General features: G+C 52.8%; 1 protein-coding gene and 1 long non-coding RNA gene across 4 annotated transcripts; one reads left to right on the forward strand and one right to left on the reverse strand.

Annotated features, from left to right (window-relative positions):
- The first annotated feature begins 364 nt into the window (after positions 1-364).
- On the forward strand, positions 365-3,667 carry LOC122421700. Of its 2 annotated transcripts, none has more exons than XR_006263561.1 (3): positions 365-554; positions 1,488-1,732; positions 3,326-3,667. It is a non-coding gene; the product is annotated as an uncharacterized LOC122421700 (long non-coding RNA). The 2 variants fall into 2 exon arrangements; XR_006263562.1 differs by lacking the exon at positions 365-554 and adding an exon at positions 611-910.
- DRC7 (dynein regulatory complex subunit 7) lies at positions 1,117-22,242 on the reverse strand. 2 transcript variants are annotated; one of them, XM_043437927.1, is made up of 18 exons: positions 22,225-22,242; positions 19,013-19,244; positions 18,265-18,439; positions 17,055-17,180; positions 16,115-16,309; positions 14,050-14,208; positions 12,546-12,764; positions 11,505-11,633; positions 8,038-8,110; positions 7,079-7,207; positions 6,753-6,881; positions 5,559-5,779; positions 4,553-4,768; positions 3,924-4,034; positions 3,726-3,836; positions 2,673-2,867; positions 1,674-1,813; positions 1,117-1,405 (listed from the first exon to the last, which is right to left on the reverse strand). In XM_043437927.1, the coding sequence occupies exons 2-18, from the start codon at positions 19,207-19,209 to the stop codon at positions 1,312-1,314; spliced, it is 2,619 nt and encodes an 872-aa protein (XP_043293862.1). In that variant the 5' UTR covers positions 19,210-19,244; positions 22,225-22,242; the 3' UTR covers positions 1,117-1,311. The 2 variants fall into 2 exon arrangements, with proteins under 2 accessions (XP_043293862.1, XP_043293863.1); XM_043437928.1 differs by lacking the exons at positions 16,115-16,309; positions 22,225-22,242 and having other exon boundaries at positions 19,013-19,209.
- Positions 22,243-22,650: the final 408 nt, after the last annotated feature.

Genomic DNA, 22,650 nt, shown 5'->3' on the forward strand with positions numbered 1-22,650 from the left:
CCGCCCTCTTTTCCTGAATTGGACTAATCATGAGGAAGGAGCGTTCAAGAGTCGCCCCTAGGCCTCTAGTGAACCAATGCGAGCTGCCGTTTCCTTGGTTCCGCCTCCGCCTCAAGCTTTCCCTTTCCTCCCCTTTCCATCTCTTTCACGAAAACTAGTTTGTGCACTTAAAAAATTTTTTCGAAACGCCCACCAAGGGCGGCTGCACCAATCGCTTTAGCAACCGTCACAAATTGACCAATCAGCAACCGTATTATTGGAAAACCAATTTCAGGATAGCCAATAGGAAGGGGACATCAGGAGCAGCGTGAAGCCGCCGACCTTCCATCTTGGATTGGGGTAAAACAGGGGAAGAGGCCTTAGTCAGCACTTTGCCGAGACTACTGTTTCTTCCTTTTCCTCGGGTTCGGTGCTGGCGTCCTCTGAGAACTTTGTCCCTCTTCTGTGGCTCGGACCCCGGCTTGAATTCCACGCAGGAGGCTTAGAGGGAATAGGAGTCTGATTCCGGGTCCCAGTCACTCTTGGAGCCCGGGAGTGCTACCCCCACGGCCTCGGTGAATGGATGAGTGCGCTGCAGCTTGAGGGGGACCACCAATTTGGATTTGGAACCCAATAAAGGCCGACTTCATTTGGGACTCGGGTGGGGTGGGCTTTGGGAAGGGCCGCTACCCACAGACGTCAGAGGAGCAGGGGTCACACACATGTCTTGGGAGAAAGCCACTGGAATCTTGCTTAAAGGGATACAATGCTTATGAAGTCAGAGCCGGGGTTAAGGTTGAGACAGCCATGTAGTTCTGGATACGGTACATTTCAGAGCTCCCAGTTTCTTTTCTGCAAAATGAGAGTCTTGCACCCCCACCATGCATGGCTGGGGTGGCCCAGCTCACAAAGTGGAAATGGCAAGCCCAAGGTGTGTGCCCCAGAACTTGGGTTCTTGACGCTAGACTGCAAGAGACTGAATTCCAGCCCCTCTTCTTATCAGCCACTAATTAGCCATGTGTGAAATGGGGATGCAGTTGCTGTGTTAAATAAGATAAGGCTGCAAAGGTGGTCCCAGGCCACAGATAAAGAAGGGAAGGAGAAAAAGGCTGCTGCTGGAGTCTGTGAAACATGAGGTACCCGTGGCAAATGGCAAGTGTTTATTTACAGGCAAATTAGGAAAAGCGGGAAGGTAGTGTGCCTGAGTGGATGGTGATTAGCTGGGCATAGGGAACACGAGGGCCAGGCTTTGGGGGAGGTTTCTTTCTCTGGCAGCTTTGCTGAGGCCTCAGGAGGGACTCAAAGGACCACAAGTGTAGAGGGTGAAGAGCATCAAACGAAGACTTTAAGTAACTCCACCAGGCGTGGGTCCTTGTAGAGCTTTTCCTCCAGAGCCAAGTACTTCAGTGGAGCCAGCTCCTTGTGTCTGAAATCAGAGGGAGGGGTTACAAAGTTGGTACTCAGAGACTTCCCTGGTGGTCCAGTGGTTAAGAATCCTTCCATTGCAGGGGACATGGGTTTGATCTCTGGTCGGGGAACTGAGATCCCACATGCTGCAGGGCAATTAAATCTGCGTGCTGCAACCAGAGAAGCCTAGGCACCGCAATGAGGACCCAGCACAGCCAAAAATACAAAAGCTGGTGCTCCAACATCCTTGTGGGTCCTCTCGGCTCCCCCGACCCCTGCCTCCTCACCGACTGAGCCGCTGCTCCAGGATACGGATACGGAACATGGCCTGAGAGCAGTAACTCAGGTATAAGTCTTCATCCTCAGGCGTCAGGGTCACCTGATTCTCCTGATACCACTGTTGCTTCTTCTGCAGCTCTTGAGTCTCCTGTGGGCATGGGGAAGGAGAGCAGGAGGGCTGACCCAGACTGCAGGCTGCAGATCCCGCCCCCTGCACTGGGCATCAGACAGCCCCACAAGGTCAGCCCCATCACCCCTTCTCATAGAAGCCAGAGAAGCAGAGGCAGGAAACCCTTGTTTAGAGGGATACATGTCCACGAGGACTTCCCAGGTGGCTCAGTGGTAAAGAATCAGCCTGCCAATAGAGGAGACGAGGGTTCAATCCCTGACTGGGGAAGATCCCCTGGAGAAGGAAATGACAACCCACTCTAGTATTCTTGCCTGGGAAATCCCATGGACAGAGGACCCTGGTGGGCTATAGTCCATGGGGTCAGAAAGAGTCAGACACAACTTAGCGACTAAACAACAACATGTCCACGAGGTTAGAACAGGAGTCAGGACTGAGAGCTACGTGACTCTGGTCAAAGTACATTTTCAGAGCTTCCAATCTGTCATCTGCAAAATGAGGGTCATTGCATACACCCCCACCCCCACCACCATAGAGCTGTTTGTGAAGATTAAATAAGATAATGCAGGGGAACTACATGATGTGTACCTGACCAACAGAAATGGGTCAAAAACTATAGGAGTTGTTATAATGCTCCAGCCATCCATCCACCCTTCCATCCCTCCCTCTGTTCACTCATCCACCCCTCCATCCACCCTTCCACCCAATAAACAAGGATGAGGAAGGACAACTTGGTCCTTTGGACACACCAAACACTGACCTCCTCCCCCTCCGCCCATTAGTCCCTCACAAGTCTATGAGATACTGAGCCAACAGCCCTGGGCCGGTTTTCCAGTAGAGGATGCCGAGGTCCCCACCCCTGCTAGGGCCCTGGCTGCACCTTTTCAAACCGGGCCTGGATGAGGTTGGCTTTGTCAATGAGCCGCTGCTTGAAGTCATTGAGGCACTCATCCTTGAGGCGCACGGCCTGCCAGCGCGTTAGCTTCTCCCCAGGCGGGAGCTGTGCCAGGAACGGGGCCAGGTAGTCCAGCTGGGCCTCCACCTGCCGCAGGTGCTCCTCGTGTAACACGCGCTCCTGTGAGAGGGGGCCAGGGGGTCAGCTGGACCAGCAGGGGCTGCAGACATCCCCCAACCAGCTCTGTCGAGATGTGACCACACAGAACCAGGCTTCAGACCCTCTGTGCTTGAGGCCTCAGAGGGCTCTTCGCTGACTCCTGAGATCATGGTTATTGGTGACAGCCAACTTCTGTGTCTGTGAGTTCACATATCTCCACTTGAGCCTCAGTACATGCCTATCACTCAGCAAATGCTCGCTCGATAAATGGAATAAAGCATGGTTGTTAACGATGTTAAAAACTGCTGGTGAGTCCCTTTTTTCCCTTCCACCCTGGGGCCTTCTTTATGTCCTGCATTGGCCGCCAGGGCCCAGTGAAGCTGGAGATGTGGGGGCGGACATCCCCACCTCTGGGGGTCTGAGAACCAGACTTCAGGTGCCCAGTCCTGTCTTGCCAACCTCATCTATTTTCTTTTTAGGAATCTCCACTTGGTTGGTGAAGGGGATTTAGAAGCTGGCCTCAAAAAACCAAGCTGGGTCTTGGCAACCAGAGTGGGTAATGTGAAGGCCCTGTGTGCAGGGGCCAGAGAACTCAAGCCCGTGACCAGGTCACAACCCCCAGGGAAGCCCCCAAGTGGACGTCTTGGCTTGGCCATAGCTCCTGGAGGTGGTGTGGGGGGACCTGGCCTGTATCCTGAGCACATGTTGAAGAGTGATCAGGGAAATGGTCAGCTCACAGCAAAGATGACCACTGTGGTGTCAATAACTTCATCGCCTCTAAAGGGCTTCCCCGCAGAATCCCTATCAACCTCAGCACCCTGGAGGTGGGGGTGGGGTGGGTGGGGGAGGGGCCCGGGGAAGCCAGGGAGCAGGGCTCACCATGGCCTCCCGGTACTCCTTGCTCTTCTCGTTGCGCTTGGTGTCGTAGATGGAGATGGTCAGCGTGTGTGCCTCCTCCTCCTCCTCCCGAAGCTTCAGGATCTCCAGCACCTGAGTTGGGAAGTGGGGGCAGACATGGTTAAAACACCCCCACCCCTGCTACCTGCCACCTGCCCACTCTCCCACGGAACACCTGACCTCCAGCTCCGACTCCCAGGCCTGATGTCTGGACAACTTCTCCTCGTTCTTCAGCTTCATCATGGCCTCGTACTGGTAGAGAAGCTTCTTGGTGTGCTCCATCGGCTCCACCTGGAACAACCACCACAGTGACTCGGAGAAGAAGCAGCAAGGGCTGGGGTTGTGGGCAGATTCTGGAGCCAGATCTCTTGGGTTCAAATCTTCCCCTGCCATTTTCTAGCTGTGTGACCTCCAGCCAGTTGCTTCACCTCTCTGGATCTGTTGCATCTCTAGAAACACAACTAGCAACAGAAGAGAAACTGGGGGCTCAGGGCGGGGGGGGGGGGGCGCTAAGGGATGTGCCAGCAAAGTCAGGATTGGAACTAGGAAAGCCAGCCCCGTGGAGGTGTTGAGATCTGTCACAGCCTTGGTCGCAGGATGGAAAAGGGGACGATTTTCAGGGGCGCTCAATGAGTATTATTCCCAGATGGGCGGTCTTGATTTTCCCAGGGGTGAAGATGAATTTCCAGGCTGGGTACCAGAGTCTTCCACCCCAGTTCTCCAAGGTCGCCGAGACAGCATGGAGGGCCCCAGGGCTCTCTCTTCACTCCACCCCATCCTGCCCCTTCCCACCAGACTCCCGAGCCCACCTCGAAGCTGATACACATGTCAGGGGTCATGATGATCTTGTTGCCCTTGCTGTCCACCTCCATGCGCCGCAGGAACTCGCGCTTGTTGGCCGTGATGTGGTCCGAGCGGCAGTGGTAGCGCAGCTGAATGCGCTCCTCCGCGATCAGAAACACTCGCTCGGCCACGTCCTCGTCCGCAGGCTTCGCAGGGTTGCGGAAGAATCGCTCTGTGATTTTCTGGGAGACCAGAACATGCGGAGGAGGTGGGGTGGAAAAGGAGGACTTCTGTGCCTGCTCTGAGGACAGGCGCAAAGGACCCTCAGGGACGCTGGGGTCTGGGTTCGTTTGGGGGACGGGGGTTCATGTAGAACAGCCCCTCCCAGCTCGACAGTGGCTCTCAAGGCCCCAGGGGTTCGTAGTGCTCGGCCCCTCCAGCCCCGTGTGGTGCGCCATTTCTTCTCTAGCTCCTTCCGCCAGACTCTGCTTGCCCACCTCCAGAGATGGGGAGCTCACCACCTCTCCAGGCAGCCTGCTCTATCACCTGACATTGCTTACTGCTAGTAAGAGCTTCTTTGGTGTGCAGAGGTTAAATACAGGTGCAAAATAACTTGTGATGATATGGAGGAAAAAGCCGCACAATTTAATGTGAAGAGGATGAATCAAGAATTATGCGTGCGCACGCACGCGCACACACACACACACATCTTTGAAAAGACTCTCAAAATCCAATATATTAATATGCGATAATAGCTGAGAGATGGCATTCTGAGATTTTTTTACTTTTTATAATTTTACATATTTTCTAAGTGTTTAGTCAAGAGTGCGTATACACACACAAGGACATAATACCTCCGTGGCCCAGTGGCTGATGTCTGGTATCAGACAGACCCGAGATGGTGTGTTTGGTAAAACAGGAAGGGTCACTCAGTAAAGAAGGTTCCCCGGAGTCTGGGCTCCTCCCGTTCAGGGTAACCTTGGCCCACCAGAGTAAGCAGTAAGCCCATCCCCATGCCCAGCAAGTACTTACCACCATGGGCCGGGGGTTTGACTCTGCGCTGTTCAAAGCCAGCTTCTTCATGCGGGGCCCGAAATTGACATGGCGGTAGGAGAGGAAGTCCGGCCGTCCTTGGTAGTACTCTGTCATCATCTTGGGCGTCTCCTCCCGCTTGATCAGGCCGTCCACGCGGGCCGTTTCATAAAACTCCATGACACGGTCCATCTCAGGTTGCATGGACTTGTACGAGTGCACTGCGGGGAGGTTGGGGCCGGGCGATGCCTAGGTGAGCACCTGGAGCCCCTGGCTTCATAACCTGACCCCAGGCCTTGGGGAGAAGCCTCATGTATGATGGCACCAATGCCCTAGAGCTCGGTGTTTAGGCTGCTTCTAGCTTTTTTTGTTGTTATGATCAACACCATGATGAACATGTGTTTTATGTATGTTTTCTTTTTGCCTGCTATTTGTGCAACAGAACTGCTGGTCAAAAAACATACATAATTGAAAGCTATCATTGATTATTTTGCCCAGCTGCTCCCCAGAAAAGTTGTGCCAATTTGCTGTCCTACCAGGAATGACGGGGAGTCACTTGCTTACACATGGTAGGGCCATTTTTTCATTTTTGCCAACTGAAGGGTTGTAGGTTGGTCCCTTATTGATTTTCTTTCTTTCTTTCCCTTCCCTTCCCTCCCCTCCCCTTCTTCCTGTCTCAACCAAGTGAGATTGGTCATGTTTTTAGATGTATATTGACCCTATGTTTTTCTTTTGTGAATTCTTGGATTGGGTTGTTAATTCTCTCCCAGGATATGTCCTTCCCTGCTTCCCAGCCTCCTGGCCTTGCGGCCACATCCGCACTGCCATACTTCTGCCCCCTGCATCGCCCTTGTGGGGGTGCTTGTTGGTTTTATTGTCAGCATCCTAACCCCTGTAAACGTGGCCCCAATGGGAACCTGATCCCAACCACAGCATGGACTGCGGCCCTGCTTTACCTTTCTTGGAGGAACACTTGTCACATTTCCTTAGATTTTCTGTGCCTCCTCTGACCTCCCACACATCTGCTTTGCTTGGGGAGGCAGGGGCTATTTCTGTTGCTTTCCACCCAAGAACCCTGGCAATAAGGATGCTGGTTCCTCCCACCACGCATCAGCTGCCCTGCAGGCTGCTCTAAGGAGGACATGAGGCCCCCACCCTGGGCTCCTAGCTGGCCTAGTGACGGGGTCCACGCACTGCGCAGCGCCTGGGGGTGGCCCGGCTTGAAGTAGTCGACATTCAAGCCCGTGATCTTGTTTATGTGCTTCAGCTCCAACATGTCCTCCCTGTTCTGGTACCACTCCTTCACCTCCAAAGTCTTGGTACCTGTGGGGCCCAATTGGTGCCTGAAGCAGCCAGGCCAGGTGCCCCAGCCGCCGTCCCACCACTCCCAGCACACAGCGACCAGCAGGGCCCGCAGTCACACGGATAGGGGTGGTGACATGACCGAGGTCACGTCACCTGTCGGGGACCCAGCTCTCCTGCCCCCTCCCCGCCCCCCGCAGCTAGGGCTGCCCCCTTACACTCCAGGTCCTCGTAGGTGGTAAGGCGGCACACGAGGCCGTTGTTGTTGAGGTACGGGGCCCACTTCTCCAGCTTCGCCCTCTTGTACTGTATCACCTTCTTCCCGTTTGGGCAGCGGGTCTCGAACGCTGAGGACACAGAGTGGGCTGGGGTCCTTCCTCCCCACACTGGGGAGCCTCACCAGCCACTGTCCAGCCTCTGTTCACTGTGCTGTTTGCTCAGCTCCTCCAGCCCCCAAGCCCACTCCAGGGAGGCAGAGGGGACGAGTCACCGGTGTGGCTCCTGCCCTGGAGCACATCTCAGCTTGAGCCTGACCACACCGCACTCTTACTTCCAGACCTCGGCTAGAAACGCCATCCCCTCCTGCCCTCACTGTGCTGACTTCTTCTGATCCCTTAAAACTTAGCTTAGATGAGCCTTCCTCCCAGAAGCCCTTCCTGCCCACCCACTCCCCAGCCTCCAACCCCCGGCTTCCCATGACACCCTCTCCAGCCCTTCCCGCCCTGATGGGACAGCCTAGGTCCTCCCTGTGGGTCTAGGCACTCCCAGATGGAAATCTCAGCAATCAGCAGAGGTTGGCATGGGGCAAAAGCATGCCCTGACCCCCTGCTTTCCCTGCCTGCCCCTTCTTGGTCCTGAGACCCCTGCCCGCCCTGGGTACTGTGCATAGTCTCCTCCTGGCAGAGTGGGGTGAGGGAGGGGAACAGCTGTGTCCTGGTCCCCAGTCCTCCAGCGCCTGCCACACTCCATCAGCCTGGGTCTGGTAACTGAGCCCTGGCCTGTGCGCCAGACTAGGGTCAGGCCCCCGGCTGCAGAGCTGAGTGTGTATGGTGGGAAGGAAGAAATGAAGAGGGTGCAGCAGGAAACATGGAGCTGGGGTTTGAAAATGAGGGGCCAAGGCAGCCCCTGCCAGCATCCCGCTACCACAGACGCCCCCAAAGGCCCAGAGGTGCTGTACCTTCAGGGGAGATCTCAATCTGCTCCACCCACGAGGGCGGCATGTCGAAGCTCTTATCCTCATCCTCCTTGCCCTGGTGGGAGAGGTGGGGGTGGGGTAGGTAGCTCTGATCAGGACTGGGCCTTCTGATCAGGGCTGACTTACGGGCAGGTCTCTCACCCTCCAGGGCCAAGCCCCACAAGGTGGCTTGTCAGCTCCCCCAGGGGTGCTAGAGATCTGACCTGGTGTGACCTGAGACGGGGGAGAAGGAGGAGCAGCTCCATCCCTGTGCCCACCTGGCGCCTGGCGAGGACAGTCACGCCCTGTCCCGTGTGACCCCCTCCCACTGCCCACAGAGGCGGGAGAGAAAGACACAGGCCTTTTAAGAGGGGCTTCCGGAGTCGGGTGGGCCCAAACCCCACCCTCCATCCAACACCAGCTCAGGTAAAGTCCCTTAACGGCTCTGAGTCTCAGTTTTCTAACTGCTTGGGAGGACTGACTGATAAATGCACATAAGGGTTTGGGACACTGCCTGATTGCCCTTATTATTTTTCTTTCTCTTTGAGCCTAGTTTCCCCATCTGGCAAATAAGGCCTAGTCTAGACAAATGAACTCTCTGATGATACCGAAGGCCGTAGCTGGCAGGAAAAGATTTCCCATGTTCACTGCATTCACACAGCCTATCCCCACTGTGAACTCTCTGATGACGAAGAAGGCTCGAACTGCTAGTAAAACATTCTCTACAGTCACTGCACTTATAAGGTCTTTCTTCAGTGTGAACTCTCTGATGATTGAGAAGGCTCATCCTAGCAATAAAAGATTTCCCACAATCACTGCACTCATAAAGCCTTTCTCCACTGTGAATTCTCTGATGATACCAAAGGCCAGAGTTAGCAGTAAAAGATTTCCCACGTTCACTGCACTCATAAGACTTTTCTCCAGTGTGGATTTTCCTACAGGAACTGAGGAGGTGCATTTGATTAAAGGATGCCCCATAGTCACTGCCCTTATATGGCACTTCCCCACTGTGAACTTTCTCTTGATAACGGATGCCAGCCAGAGTTATAAAAGATTTTCCATATACATTACAGGCTTAAGGCCTTTCTCCTGTGTGAATTCTCTGATGTCTATGGAAATTGGAGTTGTTGATAAAAGATTTCCTGCATTCATTGCACGTGGAAGGCCTGTCTCCAGTTGAATTCTCCAATGTACATAGAAAAGAGGATTTATGGGTAAAACATTTTTCCCATTGAATGCATTCACTTATATGGTCTTTCTCCAGTATGAATTCTCTGATGTTCAATTTAAAAACAATACAAATGAATACACATGCAAAACAGAAATAAATTCAGGTTTAAGGGCTTCACGGGTGGCTCACTGATAAAGAACCTGCCTGCCAATGCAGGAGATGTGGGTTTGATCCTGGATCAGGATGACGCCCTGGAGGAGGAAATGGCAACCCACTCCAGTATTCTTGCCTGGAGAATCCCATGGACAGGGGAGAATCCCATGGACAGGGGAGCCTGGCGGGCTACAGTCAATGGGGTCACAAAGAGTCGAACATGACTTAGCAACTACATTGGACAAATGATCTTCAGGTTAGGTAACCACAGAAACTTGCACAAGATTTTCTCAGTTTGAAACTTCTCCATGAATGGATACATGTAAATGCATAGCTGAGTCCCTTCGCTGTCCACCTGAAACTATCACAACATTGTTAATCGGCTATACTCCAATATAAAATAAAAAAATTAAAAAAAAAAAAAACTCTTGCCGAATTGTTCAGATCTCTGATACCCGCTTGGCCTGTCTGTTCTCATTTTGAGGCCAGCAGGGGGCGCCAGTGGTCCAGGATTTACTGCACAGGAGCGGCGCCTCTCTGGTCTCCAGAGAGAAGACACTGAGAACACTCAACACCGTTTCCAGGTGAGTCTACACGTCTGTCTAAGCACATCACACCGGTGGTCTCACTTGTCCTCATGTAGCCCCAGGAGGCCAAACAGAACTGCCTTTGAGAACCCAGACTTGGGAGCTGGACTGTTAAATCCCAAGTCAAATCCCAGCTCTGTCACTTATTGGCTGTTTAACTTTGGGTCAATTATTTTACCCCTCTGTGTATAAGCCTTCTTGTCAGTAAAATGGGGCAATAATAATCATGGATGACAATACTAGTACCCATCACCCCGGGTAGCTGTCAAGATTTTGGCAAGTTAAATACCTACTGGCACTTATAAGGGCTTCCCTGGTGGCTTAGATGGTGAAGAATCTGCCTGCAATGCAGGAGACCCAGGTTCAATCTCTGGGTCGGGATGATCCCAGCCCACTCCAGTATTCTTGCCTGGAAAATCCCATGGATAGAGAAGCTTGGCGGGCTACAGTCCATGGGGTGGCAAAGAGTCAGGCACAACTGAGCCACTAACACTATCTCTTTCACAGCACTTAGAAAGGGCCATGAGTGTTACCTGTGGGCTGAATTGTATCCCCCCAAAACTCATATGTCCTAGTACCCAGAACCCCAGCATGTGACTATATTTGGAGACAGGATCTTTAAAGAGGTATCTAAGTTAAACTGAGGTCATTAGGTTGAGCCCAATCCAATACTACTGGTGTCCTTATAGGAAGAGATTAGGACACAGACCCACACAGAGGAAAGAGTGTGAGGACCTGGGGGTGGGCACCCCTACAAGCTAAGGAGAATCCAACCCCACTGACAGCTCGACTTCAGTCTCCGGGGCTGTGAGAAAAGAAATTTCTACTGTGTAAGCCACCCAGTCTGTGTTATGGCAACTTTAACAAACGAATACCCCAGTTATTCCTACTGTGATGTAACTGACCCCATTCCCCCATTTTACATGCAGACCATGAAACTGAAGTTTCCAACAGTTAGGAAGTTTGCCCAAGATGTCGGAACCAGTAGTGAAGGCATCTGGGCATCTGACTTCCACTCACAGGGCCTCATGCAGACCTGCCTGGATTGCCCCTGAGTAGGAGATCAGAGATGACCAGGCCAATGACCTTCAGAAGGGCTGATAGGAGGGACAAGAAAGGTGTGGAAGTGTGTGTGTGGAGGATCGTGATGACTATGCAGGAGAGGCCTGGATGTGAGAGATGGGTTCTGGGGCTCCCCAGGCTTATGGAGAGGGTCTTATTGCCCTACTCCAAAGGGCAGGGCAACCCCTGAATGGGGTGTGGACTGTGTGTGTATCTATAGGGAGGGAGTGAAGGGTGGGCAGGAGGCCTGAATGCAAATCCCAGCCTTTCCCTGCACCATTTGGGGGCCCCGGGCAGGTCACTGGACATGTCTGGGCCTCAGTCTGCCCATCTGTAAAGTGAGGGCATGGTCCAGCCCCTTCTGTTTCAAGGAATCTATAAGTGGTCTATCTGAACTGCCCCCCACCGACCCTAGACACATCCCTGTGGGGGGAAGTATGTCAGGCTGGCCTGAAGCAAGACAGGGTGTCAAGTCTCCCCACTCCACGGAGACTCACCAGTTTTTCCACGTCATCATCATCATTCATCCCCTCTTCCTCCTCCTCAGTCAGGGACAGGAAAGGCTTGTCGGTCCCCAAGAGCAGGTACTCCCACCTCACAGGGTCTCCCAGGTCGAAGACCAACTCCTGATGGAGAAGGGGGTCGCTGAGCACATCCCACAGCCAGTGCCCCCCGCTCCTGCTCCACAGGGGCAGGGAGGAGGTGGGGAACTGCCAAGCCCAGGGTGAGAAGAGACCCGGCTGGGTCTCAGAGGGGCCAGAATGGGGCTCCAGGCTGCCTTTGAGAGTCCTCGCCCGCCCTCCTAATCCCCACAGGGAGACGGAGGCCCTGAGGGGGCTGGGACTCCCTTCCCGTGTTGGTCTCTGGGTGAGAGACTCGGAAACTCTCTGGCCTGGGATAGGCCTGGATGTGGAGCTCATTTGGCATTGTCCTTACAGGAAGAGATGAGGTGTCACTGCATGGCAAAAACCGGTTCAAGAAATAGAACATTATCCACACTCCCAGAAAGTCCCCTGGTATCCAGTTAGCACCTCCCTCCAAACGTGTGCACATATCTTTTAACGTCTTTAAATGGCACTGAGGTTTTGTTTTTTGTTTTGGCTGCACTGGGTCTTCATTGCCCCAAGGCATATGGGATCTTAGTTCCCCCACCAGAAATCGACCCCGCATCCCCAGCATTGGAAAGGGATTCTCAGCCACAGGACCACCAGGGAAGTCCTGGCACTGTGTTCTTATACATAAATATGTATGGAAGTTCATTGAGCTGAACGTGTAGGATAAGTGCATTTTTCAGCATGTATATTGCACTTCAATACAATGTTTTTAAAAAATTGAACTAACAATCCACATTTTATAAGGATACAGAAACTAAGAGTGACAATAATCATACTAGAATGATTATGTATGGGCAAAGCAGTAGGCCCTGGGTACTCCAGGAAAAGTCCAAAGCCCTCTTGGCTGGTGGCCAGCTCTCCCCACTGGTCACACCCACCTTCCCCCACTGTGCCTGCCACACCCGCCCAGGCCCCGCCCAGCACCTTGCAGCAGTTCCAACAATCCTGCATGTTGACCCAGTAGTTCTTATGGTTCCAAAGGCTCTCAATTCCCAGGAAGTGATCGTCCTGGGTGCTGTAGCTGTGTGCAGTGAATGCGTCAATGAAAAAGCTCTCAGGCACCTCGCGTTTCCCTGACAGCACCAGGACCCAGGAATGCACACGGAGGCCATGCAGGGGGTCGGTCTTTGCATTCTCCTGCTCCTGCACGGGAAAGGGGGGTGACCTTGAAGCAAATGGATGGGAAGGGGATCATCAGGGATCCAAACATCTCCCTGGGGCTGAGGAACTGGCAAAAGAACCGAATTTTGATCCACACTGCATCTCTGGCTGACTTCGTGACCTTGAGGACATCACCCCACCTCTGAACCCATTTTCTTATTGGTAAAATGGGAGGATCTAGCTCAATCTGTGGTTTATAAACTTGACCTTATGGAGCTCTAGGGTATCTGGGATTTATTGGCTTTCTGTGTTGTGATTCTGGGTGAGATTTCATCCAAAGAAAGATAGAGGGCCACCATATGGCTTCCTTGTCTGCACCCCTCTGGGAAAAGGTTCACTGTGCCATGTTCATTATTGCATCCCCAGGGTCTACTGCATCCCACAGTAGATCCTCAATAAATACTATATGGAAGGAAAGACAAGAAGGGAGGGAGGCAAAGTAGATGAGAGGGATGATGAGAGTGTGGGGGGATAGGAGGAGAGATGGGAGGATAGGTAAGAGGATGGTGGGAGGATGGATGGGAGGGTGGAAGGGAGGATGAACAGGAGGGTGGATGAAAGGATGGATGAGAGGATGGTGAGAAGATGGATGGGAGGGTGGATGGGAGGATGAATGAGAGGGTGAATTAGAGGATGGATGAGAAGATGGTGGGAGGATGGATGGGAAGGTGGATGGGAGGGTGGTGGGAGGATGGTGGGAGGATGGATGGAAAGGTGGATGGGAGGGTGGTGGGAGGATGGTAGTAGGATTGTGGGAAGGTGGTGGGAAGGTGGATGGGAGGATGAATGGGAGGGTGCATGGGAGGATGAATGAGAGGATGGTGAGAGGATGGATGGGAGGGTGGATGGGAGGATGAATGGGAGGGTGGATGGGAGGGTGAATTGGAGGATGGATGAGATGATGGTGGGAGGATGGTGGGAAGGTGGATGGGAGGGATGGTGGGAAGGTGGATGGGACGATGGATGTAGAGTGTATGCAGGTAAATCTTCAGTGAGCTCCTGGTCTGGAACAAGGACACCAGAACTGCACAGCACACAATGAATTGGCCCAGGCAGCAAAGCTCTGTAGTGTTAGCATCTGGCTGACCACCACTGGAATTCCCGCATGGCCTGGTGGAGGTGAGGTTGGTTGGAAGGGGAAGGAGGGGATTTGAACCTGGGGGCCCATAAACACATCCCTTCGTGACCTGTATCTGTTTCCCCATTCCTAGCAGCCCCTTCTCTGGAGCCGAGTTCATGGCTTGAGGGCTGAGGATGGTGGACCCACCAAGAGGCGTGCCTCCTCCTGCTTCCGCCGATTCTCCTCCTCAGCCTTGATCGCCTCCTGCCTCTTCACCTCCTGTTCCTGCTCAAACCTGCTGGTCAGGTCCCTGGGAGGTTTGATGGCATACTTCTTAGGGGGTGCCTTCTCCTCTTCCTTGACTGTCTGTCACGAGACAAGAGAAAAAGGATCAGCAGCCACCCACACTGTTGCTCCTGGAGGCTGCGGGCTTTCTGACCCCAAACACAGAAAGAGCCTCAGCTCCAGACCCATGACTGTGGGCATGTCCTCCCAGTTCCCTAACCGCAGGATCTTCTGCAAAATTCAGTGAGAACCTTTTCCCCAGGCTTGATCTGCCAAATGAAGACAGGGCAATGCCTGTATGAGTTGCCCATCCAGGCCGGAGCTCAGGAGGTGTGACTTCCGTTCTTCATCCCCCACAGCCTAGACTAGCTGTGATCTGGATCTGATTTAAAAAATGGGGCAAATTGTCGGGAGTCAGATTTTCCAGGTTTTGCTTCTTCAGGGCTTCATATGTTGACTTGAAATGAGTTTCCTGGGCTCAGAAGAACAAAGTGTCTGTGTGTGTGTGTGTGTGTGTGTGCATGAGCGTGTGTACCCAAATGTGTGCTAGGTGGCCAGAAAAATGTCCAGGAAAGGACACCACAGAAGCTGCAGAATGGGGACCTGGTATGAGGGAGAAATAGCAAATCTCCACCATTCATAGTCAGACAGACTGGGCCTCAACCCCCAGGGACCCATTTACCAGCTGTGTGACTTTGGTCACAAAAACTATGTCATCTCAACACACTCACATGTAAAACACAAGAGCAATCATTCCTACCACGCAGTGCTCTTGAGAGGAGCAACCAAGTCAAGAAACGTGTAAGTGGTTTATAGACCGGAATGTTCTCAGCACCCATTAGCTATTGATATCAATTTCATAATTAAAATTCTGGCTGAGCTAAGAGGCCCCTATGTGAGTTCATAGGCCTTTGGAGCCAAAAGCAGTGATGGAGCTTTTCTTGTTCCATCTTTCCTGGGGAGCTGGGCCTGAGAGAGCAGGCTGGGCTCTCACCAGGTGCCTCCCTCCCCTCCTCCACCAGAGAACAGCCCCGGGGGCCCCAGTTGCTTACACACATATAACACAGGTGCATCATGCTGGTTGCCTCAGGTCCCTGGACCCCCTGCCCCAAGCTGCAGATACCCATGGAGCCTTGACCCTGGATCACAAAGTCCTGGAATCAATCCAGTTCATGAAAAGCATTATCTGCCTGTGCATGCATGCTAAGTCGTTTCAATCATGTCTGACTCTTTGTGACCCTATGGACTGTAGCCTGCCAGGATCCTCTGTCCGTGGCATTCTCCAGGCAAGAATACGGAGTGGGTTGCCATGCCCTCCTCCAGGGGATCTTTCCAACCCAGGGATTGAACCCACATCTCTTACGTCTCCTGCATTGGCAGGCGGGTTCTTACTAGAACCACCTGGGAAGTCCTTTCTGCCTGTAGTGTGGCTATTTTCCAAATGCACAGAGATGCTTTAATGATTCCTACAATTAAATTCACTTAGAAGTGTTTTGAGTGTTCACAGCCACCTCGGGTCATTATGGTGTGCTCAGCCAGCATATATAAAAGCACAACCACTGCCTGCTGTGGTTTGCTGAAATTTTGTGCTGTTGAAAAGGGATCTTTTTACATGAGAGGGGGGAAAAAAAAGAAAGAACTACAAGTCTGTTCATTTGTCTGCTTTTTCCTTATATGAAAATGACTGGATGGATTTTTATCGCATGCACAGGATAAATTTGGAAGAATTTGGCTGAAGATAGCCGCCATGTGGCATTCGCTAATGTGGGGAACACAGTAGCTGCAACTGAGTGACAACAAGTGGAGAGGAGCAGCCAGTTTGGAGGAATGGGTTGTGTGCATGAAGATGCCAAGGGGAGAGAAATCATCAGTGGTTTGATTTCAGTGGGCGCAGGTGTCCCAGTTGTAGAGCTCAGCAGCAGGGACAGGCTGCCGTAAGGATGGCGTGTCTCGTGTGATGCTGAGGACAGCAGGGGCCTGGCCGTACCTCCTTGGGCTTCAAGGTGAGTGGGCACACCTCCCGAGTTAGGTCCATGAGGCACAGGTCCTGCGAGCCGTAGCCGTTGACACAGTAGGCATCGTAGCCAGCACCGATGAGCATGGAGCAGAGCAGCGTGCTGAAGTCGAAGCAGTTCCCCTTCTGGTACTTGAGCACGGTGGTCGAGGAGTACAGGTACAAGGGCTGGGCACAGCAGGCTGGTCAGTACAGCCGCCCCCTCCCCCCGCCCCTCGCCAGCCTCCCCGGGGCTGGGCGCCAGGGCCAGTGTGCAGACTCAACCCCAGTGGGGCTCCTCCCCTTTGCTGGGTTAGGGAGCCTGCTAAGAATGGGGTGAAAACCACAGCCCCCGTGTCCAGAAAGTGCAATCCACATTTGCCTGTAATGTGGGGCTGTGGACTTCTTCCTGATGGGAAAGACTGTCTGGGATGTTGAGGCTTCTGGTATGAGGATCTTTGACTGGATGTTTTATGGTTTTATTCCAAAGTTACCCTTACCTTCTACCTCTGTCTCTCTCTTCTCTTTCTCCACTGTGTATGTATCCCCTTCTCTTGCCCTCCTTCCCACCCTCCATTCTTAAAGAGATTAAGCTGGTCAGAACCCCAAAAATCTGGCCTTGAAACATGGGTAGCAGGTCCCCCTCTCTCCTTTTCCACCTCCTAAAGTCCTGTAAAGAAGACTCTGAAAGCTGAAGGAGGCAAAGAGGTGGGAGCACAGAGATCAAGCATGCTGAGCCACTTGCTCAGGCAAGTGGCTGTTCCTTTCTGGGCCTGTTCCCATCCTCCCTCCCAGCCAGGGTGTCGGTGAGGGGTTCGGCCCAGACAGACTCATAGACTGTGGCCCGAGTTTGGCCAAGCCTCCTTCTCCCGACCTGCCTGGTTTCCCATCTCTGGCTTCGTGGCCTCAGGATGCAGCCCCAGGTGGTACTTACAGGTTTGAGGGGGTCGGGCAAGGGGACCATGGACAGGAAGTCGGAGACGAACTGGGCACAGGTGTCCCAGTTGTAGAGCTCAGGGTAGGGCATCAGTGTGGGCCGGATGGTTGTGCTCACGAACTTCTGCAGACGGAGAGACCACAGGCCCTGGGGCAGCGTGCCACTTGGGAAGAAACCACGGTGCTCCAAGGAAGCTGGAGACCTCGGGATGGGGTTGGGGGTGGCTCCCTAGGCCTCGGGTTCCTACTCAGGGCCTTGGGAGTTGGAGGAAGGGATTCCCTCAAGGCCCTTCTTGCCCAGCTCTAGAATAATCCTGTGCGAGTGATGTGATCGCTACCGCGTCATCACCACCACCCCGTTCAGTGCCGCCAGACCCGCATCACCTCCCTGACCCCCAGCAACTCTGGGAGGCGGGTCCTGCTGACAGGCGAGGAAGCCAAGGCTTGAGAGGTGAGCTGACTTGTTCAGGTTCACAGTCAGTGGCAGAGTCAGGTCTGTCTGGCTCTAGACCGTGGCCCAATGTGGGGCCCTAGTGCTTCTGTGGCCTTTGAGGGGCTGCTCTGCTGCCCTGGGGCCAGGGGCCAGGCCTCTGGGGTCTCCCTGTGAATTCGAGGAAGATTCCACCAGCACCAGATCACACATGGCCCCACCTAAGGGGCAGCCCCTGCTGATGGCTGTAGCAGAAACACAGGTCTGGGGTTACCAGATCCAGGAAAGAGGGGACTAGGGATCTGGTTGGAATGGTTGAGTTCCAAGTGCTGGCAGCTAACACAAGGGTTACATCACCTGGTGGGCCAGATCAAACGGTCCGCAAGCCCCAGTCAGCCTATGGATGGGCTGCGGCATTGTAACTTCCCATTCATCTCCTGCCATTCTGTCTACAGGTGGGGAAACTGAGGCTGAGAGAGACTCAGGGACGTGCCCTGGGTCCCAGGGTGGGAAGGAAGGAGGCCAGCACTCTGGTCCTGGCCTGTTTTGTCTTATATCTCTGCCTTTTTCTGCACAGGGCTGGCCTCAGGGGCTGGAGACCGCACTGGGTGTCCGACTGCCCCTTAGGTGGGGCACGGGGGCTCCAAGCCACCACAGACCCCAGGGATGACACACACCAGGCCTGCTGGGGCCTGTGGGCATTTGAGTTTATATGCTGCCCCCACCACCCCCGTGAGAGGTCTGTGCCCCGGCCCTGCCCTCCACCGCCCGGTCTTACCGGCACTTCACACTCGTTCAGTGGGTGCAGGAAGAGGGGCACGCGGTCCGGACACAGGTGGCTGTACTGGCAGGAGAAGTTGTCTGCCACCTGCAGCAGGTGTTCCTCCTTGAGCGTGTTGCTTTGGTAGGAAAGGGGCAGCTTGGAGGTGTCAATAGTGTCCTTGGTGAAGGTCCTGTGTTCACAAGAGGGTGGTATCAGCCTGCGTGGGGTTGGGCCTGGCACACAGGGAGCCCTCCATCGGCCTTAGCTGCCACCGCCTCTACTGCATCCTCCTTTAATCCTCACAACTACTTAGGAGGGAAGTGTCCTTCTTATCAGCCGCTCTTTTATTTGTTTAATCTATTTTTACTTGGAGGATAATCGCTTTACTCGGTTGTGTTGGTTTCTGCTGAACAACCATAAGGATACATATGTCCCCTCCCTCCCCTCTCCATCATCCCACCCCTCTAGGTTGTCACAGAGCACTGGGTTGATCAGCTGTCCCTTTAAACAGATGAGGGAAATGATGCACAGAGGGGCTGAGTGGCTTGTCCAAGGTCACGCAGCTAGGGAGGGGCAGAGTGGAGACTTGGACCGGACAGCCTGAAAGCATGGTCCTCACTCTTAACCGCCTCCTTCTATGTCCCCGTGCTGCCTCCCAGCCCAGGCATCACCATTCTGACCTGCTCTCTCTCTGCCCAGCCCTGATCTGACCCCACCAGGGTGGCTGGGCCAAAGCCCCCTCCCTCCCACCCCTGACACTCACAGGAGCTTCTCCGGGACAGAGACCTCGATCTCTGACAGCTTCCTCTCCAGGTCTCTGAGCATCTCCTGCGTCATGGTGGTCGCCTCCCTCCGCACCTCCGTCGGCCTCTTGGTTTTCTCGCCCCTCTCGGCCCTCTCAGCTGCCTCTTCTCGCTCCGCCGCCTCCTCCTCCTCCACCTTCTCCTTCAGGACCTCCATTCTGGCGTGTCTCTGACTGTCTAGAGAGGAGGTCGCTGCAGGAGGATTAAATGCACTCAGAATGGCTGATTTCAGGCCAGAATGGAGTCAACGACACCACCTGTGTCCCTGGGCGGTGCTTTGATGTGCTTTAGAATTCAGGGGTCCCCAGCCTCCGAGATCTAATGTCTGATGATCTGAGGTGGAGCAGATGTCATAATAATAGAAATAAATTGCATAATAAATGTCATGTGCTTGAATCATCCCGAAACCACCTCCCTCCACCCCTCGTCTGTGAAAAAATTGTCTTCCATGAAACTGGTCCCTGGTGCCAGAAAGGTTGGGGACCGCTGGTTTAGATCACAAAGGGAGGAGGCAAGACCCTCTTAAACATCCTTTCCATCAGAGAGAAAGTCTCCACGTGGTGCGAGCACACCTGTAACACCTTTCTGACATTTGCAAATTTCCCCTTAAAGCAGAGATGACGCAGGTCACACATTGAGACTATTGTCAGGGCAGGAGCAGGTAGCTAAGACTTATTAACCTTACTTTGCTTTTTGTATATTTACTCTGCCAGTTACTTTCTCCTTCTGGCAGGTGATGTTAGTGCTGTATGTTTAGTATTATGAAGTTTCCTATTAAATATATTTATAAAGTCCAGTAAGTCTAAATTCAAAGAAACGTATTCATACTTATCTTTTAGACCTCTTAGACATGACACCTATATGTTCGGTCACTAAGTTGCTAACAGGGCTGGTTCCCAGTGCCTCAAGAGACTGGGTGGCACCATGGTTGGCAACGCTGGAGATAAGCAGTTGTGGTTTAGTCACTTAGTCGTGTCTGACTCTTTGTGGCCCCACGGACTGTAGCCCACCAGGCTCCTCCGCCCATGGAGTTTTCCAAGCAAGAATAGTGGAGTAGGGCGCCATAACGTACCCCAGGGGTCTTCGCAACCTCGGTATTGAACCTGTGTCTCCTATGTCTCCTGCATTAGCAGGAGGATTCTTTACCTCTGGCGCCACCGGGGAAGCCCATTCATAATAGCAAGGAAGAAAAAACAAAGGGGTAACATCACCAAACTTGGAACACAGAGAGGGCAAGAATGGGGCTGCCTCCAAGGCACCTGAATAAGGGGCAGGTGGCAGTGACGCAGTCTACACTCTTCTGGCCAAGCCCTTGCGTCATCTCTCAGGATGGAGGACTTTTGGGTTGGGGGGTGGTGGTTGGACACACTGACATGCCATATATGCTCATGTGCCCTAGGGAAGGCCTTGTCTGCGGCCAGAGAGCCCAGCCTCACTAAAGTGCACCAAAGATCCAGTCCCCTTATAATTTCCAAAGTGATAAGAACACCAGGTACATCTTTTTTTTTTTTTTCCTGTTTCAGCAAGGTTGGGTGACCCCCTGGATGACACCCTGATGGGAACCAGAAAGACCAAGCCGTGGCTAGAAGCTTGGAATTTCCAGCCCCTCCTCCATTCTCCAGAGATGAGAGAAGAGTAGAGATGGAGTCAATAATTGATCAAGCCTATGTGAGGAAGCCTCCATAAGACTCTCAATAGTAGGATATTCAGAGAGCCTCCAGGTTGGAAAGGCAACATCCTCTTTGGGGACAGAAGCTCCCGCACTCAGGACCTTCCCAGACCTCGCATTACGTATCCCTTCATCTGTCTGGCCATGTGTGTCCTCTACCATGCCCTTTAATAAACTGGTAAATGTAATGAGGTGTTTCCCTGAGTTCTCTGTGCCCCTCTAGCAAATAAATAGAACCCGAGGAGGGGGTCATGGGAACCCCCAATTGGTAGCCACATTGGACAGAAGTTGTGGGTAACCCGGGGACTGACTACTTGCTTGCTATTGGCATCTGAAGTGAGTGGAAAGAGTCTCGTGGGACTGAGCCCTTAACCTGTGGGATCTGATGCCATCTCCAAGTAGGTAATGTCAGAATTGAGTTGAATTGTAGGACACCAAAGTGGTGTCATGGAGAATTTCTTGGGACTTCCCTGGTGGTCCAGTGGTTAAGAATCCTCCTTGTAATGCGAGGGACATCAGTTTGATCCCTGGTCAGGGAACTAAGATCCCACATGCAGTGGAGCAACTAAGCCCATTCCTCAAAACTACTGAGCCCCCGCACCATGATTAGGGAGTCCGTGCCCTGCAAAGAAATATCCCACGTGACGCAATAAAGATCTGTGTGTGGGGCAACTAAGAACTGATGCAGCCAAATAAATGAATATTAAGAAAAGGAATTACTCAGTGAGGGGAAAACCCACACATTTGGTAACCAGAAGTGTCAGAGGCAAAGGGTTTTGTCTGAGTAGTCAAGGAGACACACAGAAGGTGGAAGACTGAGTTTTTCCATTACAGACCCTATGAGGCAGATACTATTATGATAATCACTTTTCAGAGAGAACACTGAGGCCTAGAGTGGTTAAATGTTCGGCCTAAAGTCACAGAGCTAGTAAGGAGCAGAAGTATACATGAACCTGTATATTTCTGGCTCTGAAATCCATGCATTTAAGGGCCTAATGAAATGTAAAAATCCTAGTAGGAATGGATGGTTTAGTGGAGGGGGAGTGAGTAAGGAAAGACATAGGAGGGGTGGAGGCCAAGGTGTCAGTGGGCAGCCACTAAAATGGGCTCTGAGCCAAGGTCACAGAACACGTCATCAGAGGTGGAGCTGAGCCAGAACTTGCAATGCTTATTCCCTGCATCAGCCTGCCCCTTCAGCTAAAGCACAATTTGGGGAAGGCAGTCCCGCCTTAAAGTTCCCCCAACTCTGCGCCCAGCAGCGGTCCCCACCCCACAAGCCCTTCCCTGCGTCTTTCTCCCCAGCAGCAACCTCCTCTTCACCAACACACACACACACACACACACACACACACACACACACACACACACACGCACACACACACTGAAAACTTCCCCAGAAAGTTTGGGGTTGAAAGCCCCCAGGCCGAAGAATCCCTCTTACCACCAGCGCCTCCCCCCTGCCAGGTGTGGTTCAGTCACCCCACACCCCTGCTCCCATCTCACCCTTGAGGACAGCCTGTACCATCTGTTAGCCTGTCTCCATGGTAACAGCTTTCCAGGCCAGGGCAGGTCCTGGGAGAGGAGGCTTCTGGGAAATGTAGTCTTTTGTCACTAACCAGGTCTGGGTCCAGGAGACCCACTGCAGTGTGTCCCTCAGCCAGTGGTGGGCTGGAACCAGCTTGTGTGCCAGTTTGCTAGAGCTGATGGTTAAAGCTTTAGGAATGTTTGTGAACCCATTGATGAACACAGTCATTAGTAAAATTTAAATTATAAAAACATATAAATAAATAGACTATATTAAAAGCAGAGGTAAGAAATACTCAAAACTCATCACTTCCTAATTATTTTATTGCATTTTATTGTTATCTAAGCTTCAGAGGTTATTTATCCCTATTGTATCTGTACAGTGAAATTATTATGTAACTATTA

This window comes from Cervus canadensis, chromosome 18 (assembly GCF_019320065.1).
Source record: "Cervus canadensis isolate Bull #8, Minnesota chromosome 18, ASM1932006v1, whole genome shotgun sequence".
NCBI classification, from domain to species: Eukaryota; Metazoa; Chordata; class Mammalia; order Artiodactyla; family Cervidae; genus Cervus; species Cervus canadensis.

What these genes read in the sequence shown, in the direction of transcription:
- DRC7 (XM_043437927.1), bottom strand. Translation starts at nt 19,209, where the DNA reads ATGGAGGTCCTGAAGGAGAAGGTGGAGGAGGAGGAGGCGGCGGAGCGA. An exon ending in CAAACCCCCGGCCCATGGTG is followed by an intron (nt 4,769 to 5,558) that starts GTAAGTACTTGC and finishes CTGGTCTCCCAG; the next exon opens with AAAATCACAGAGCGATTCTT. An exon ending in TCCAGGCCCGGTTTGAAAAG is followed by an intron (nt 1,814 to 2,672) that starts GTGCAGCCAGGG and finishes CCATGCCCACAG; the next exon opens with GAGACTCAAGAGCTGCAGAA.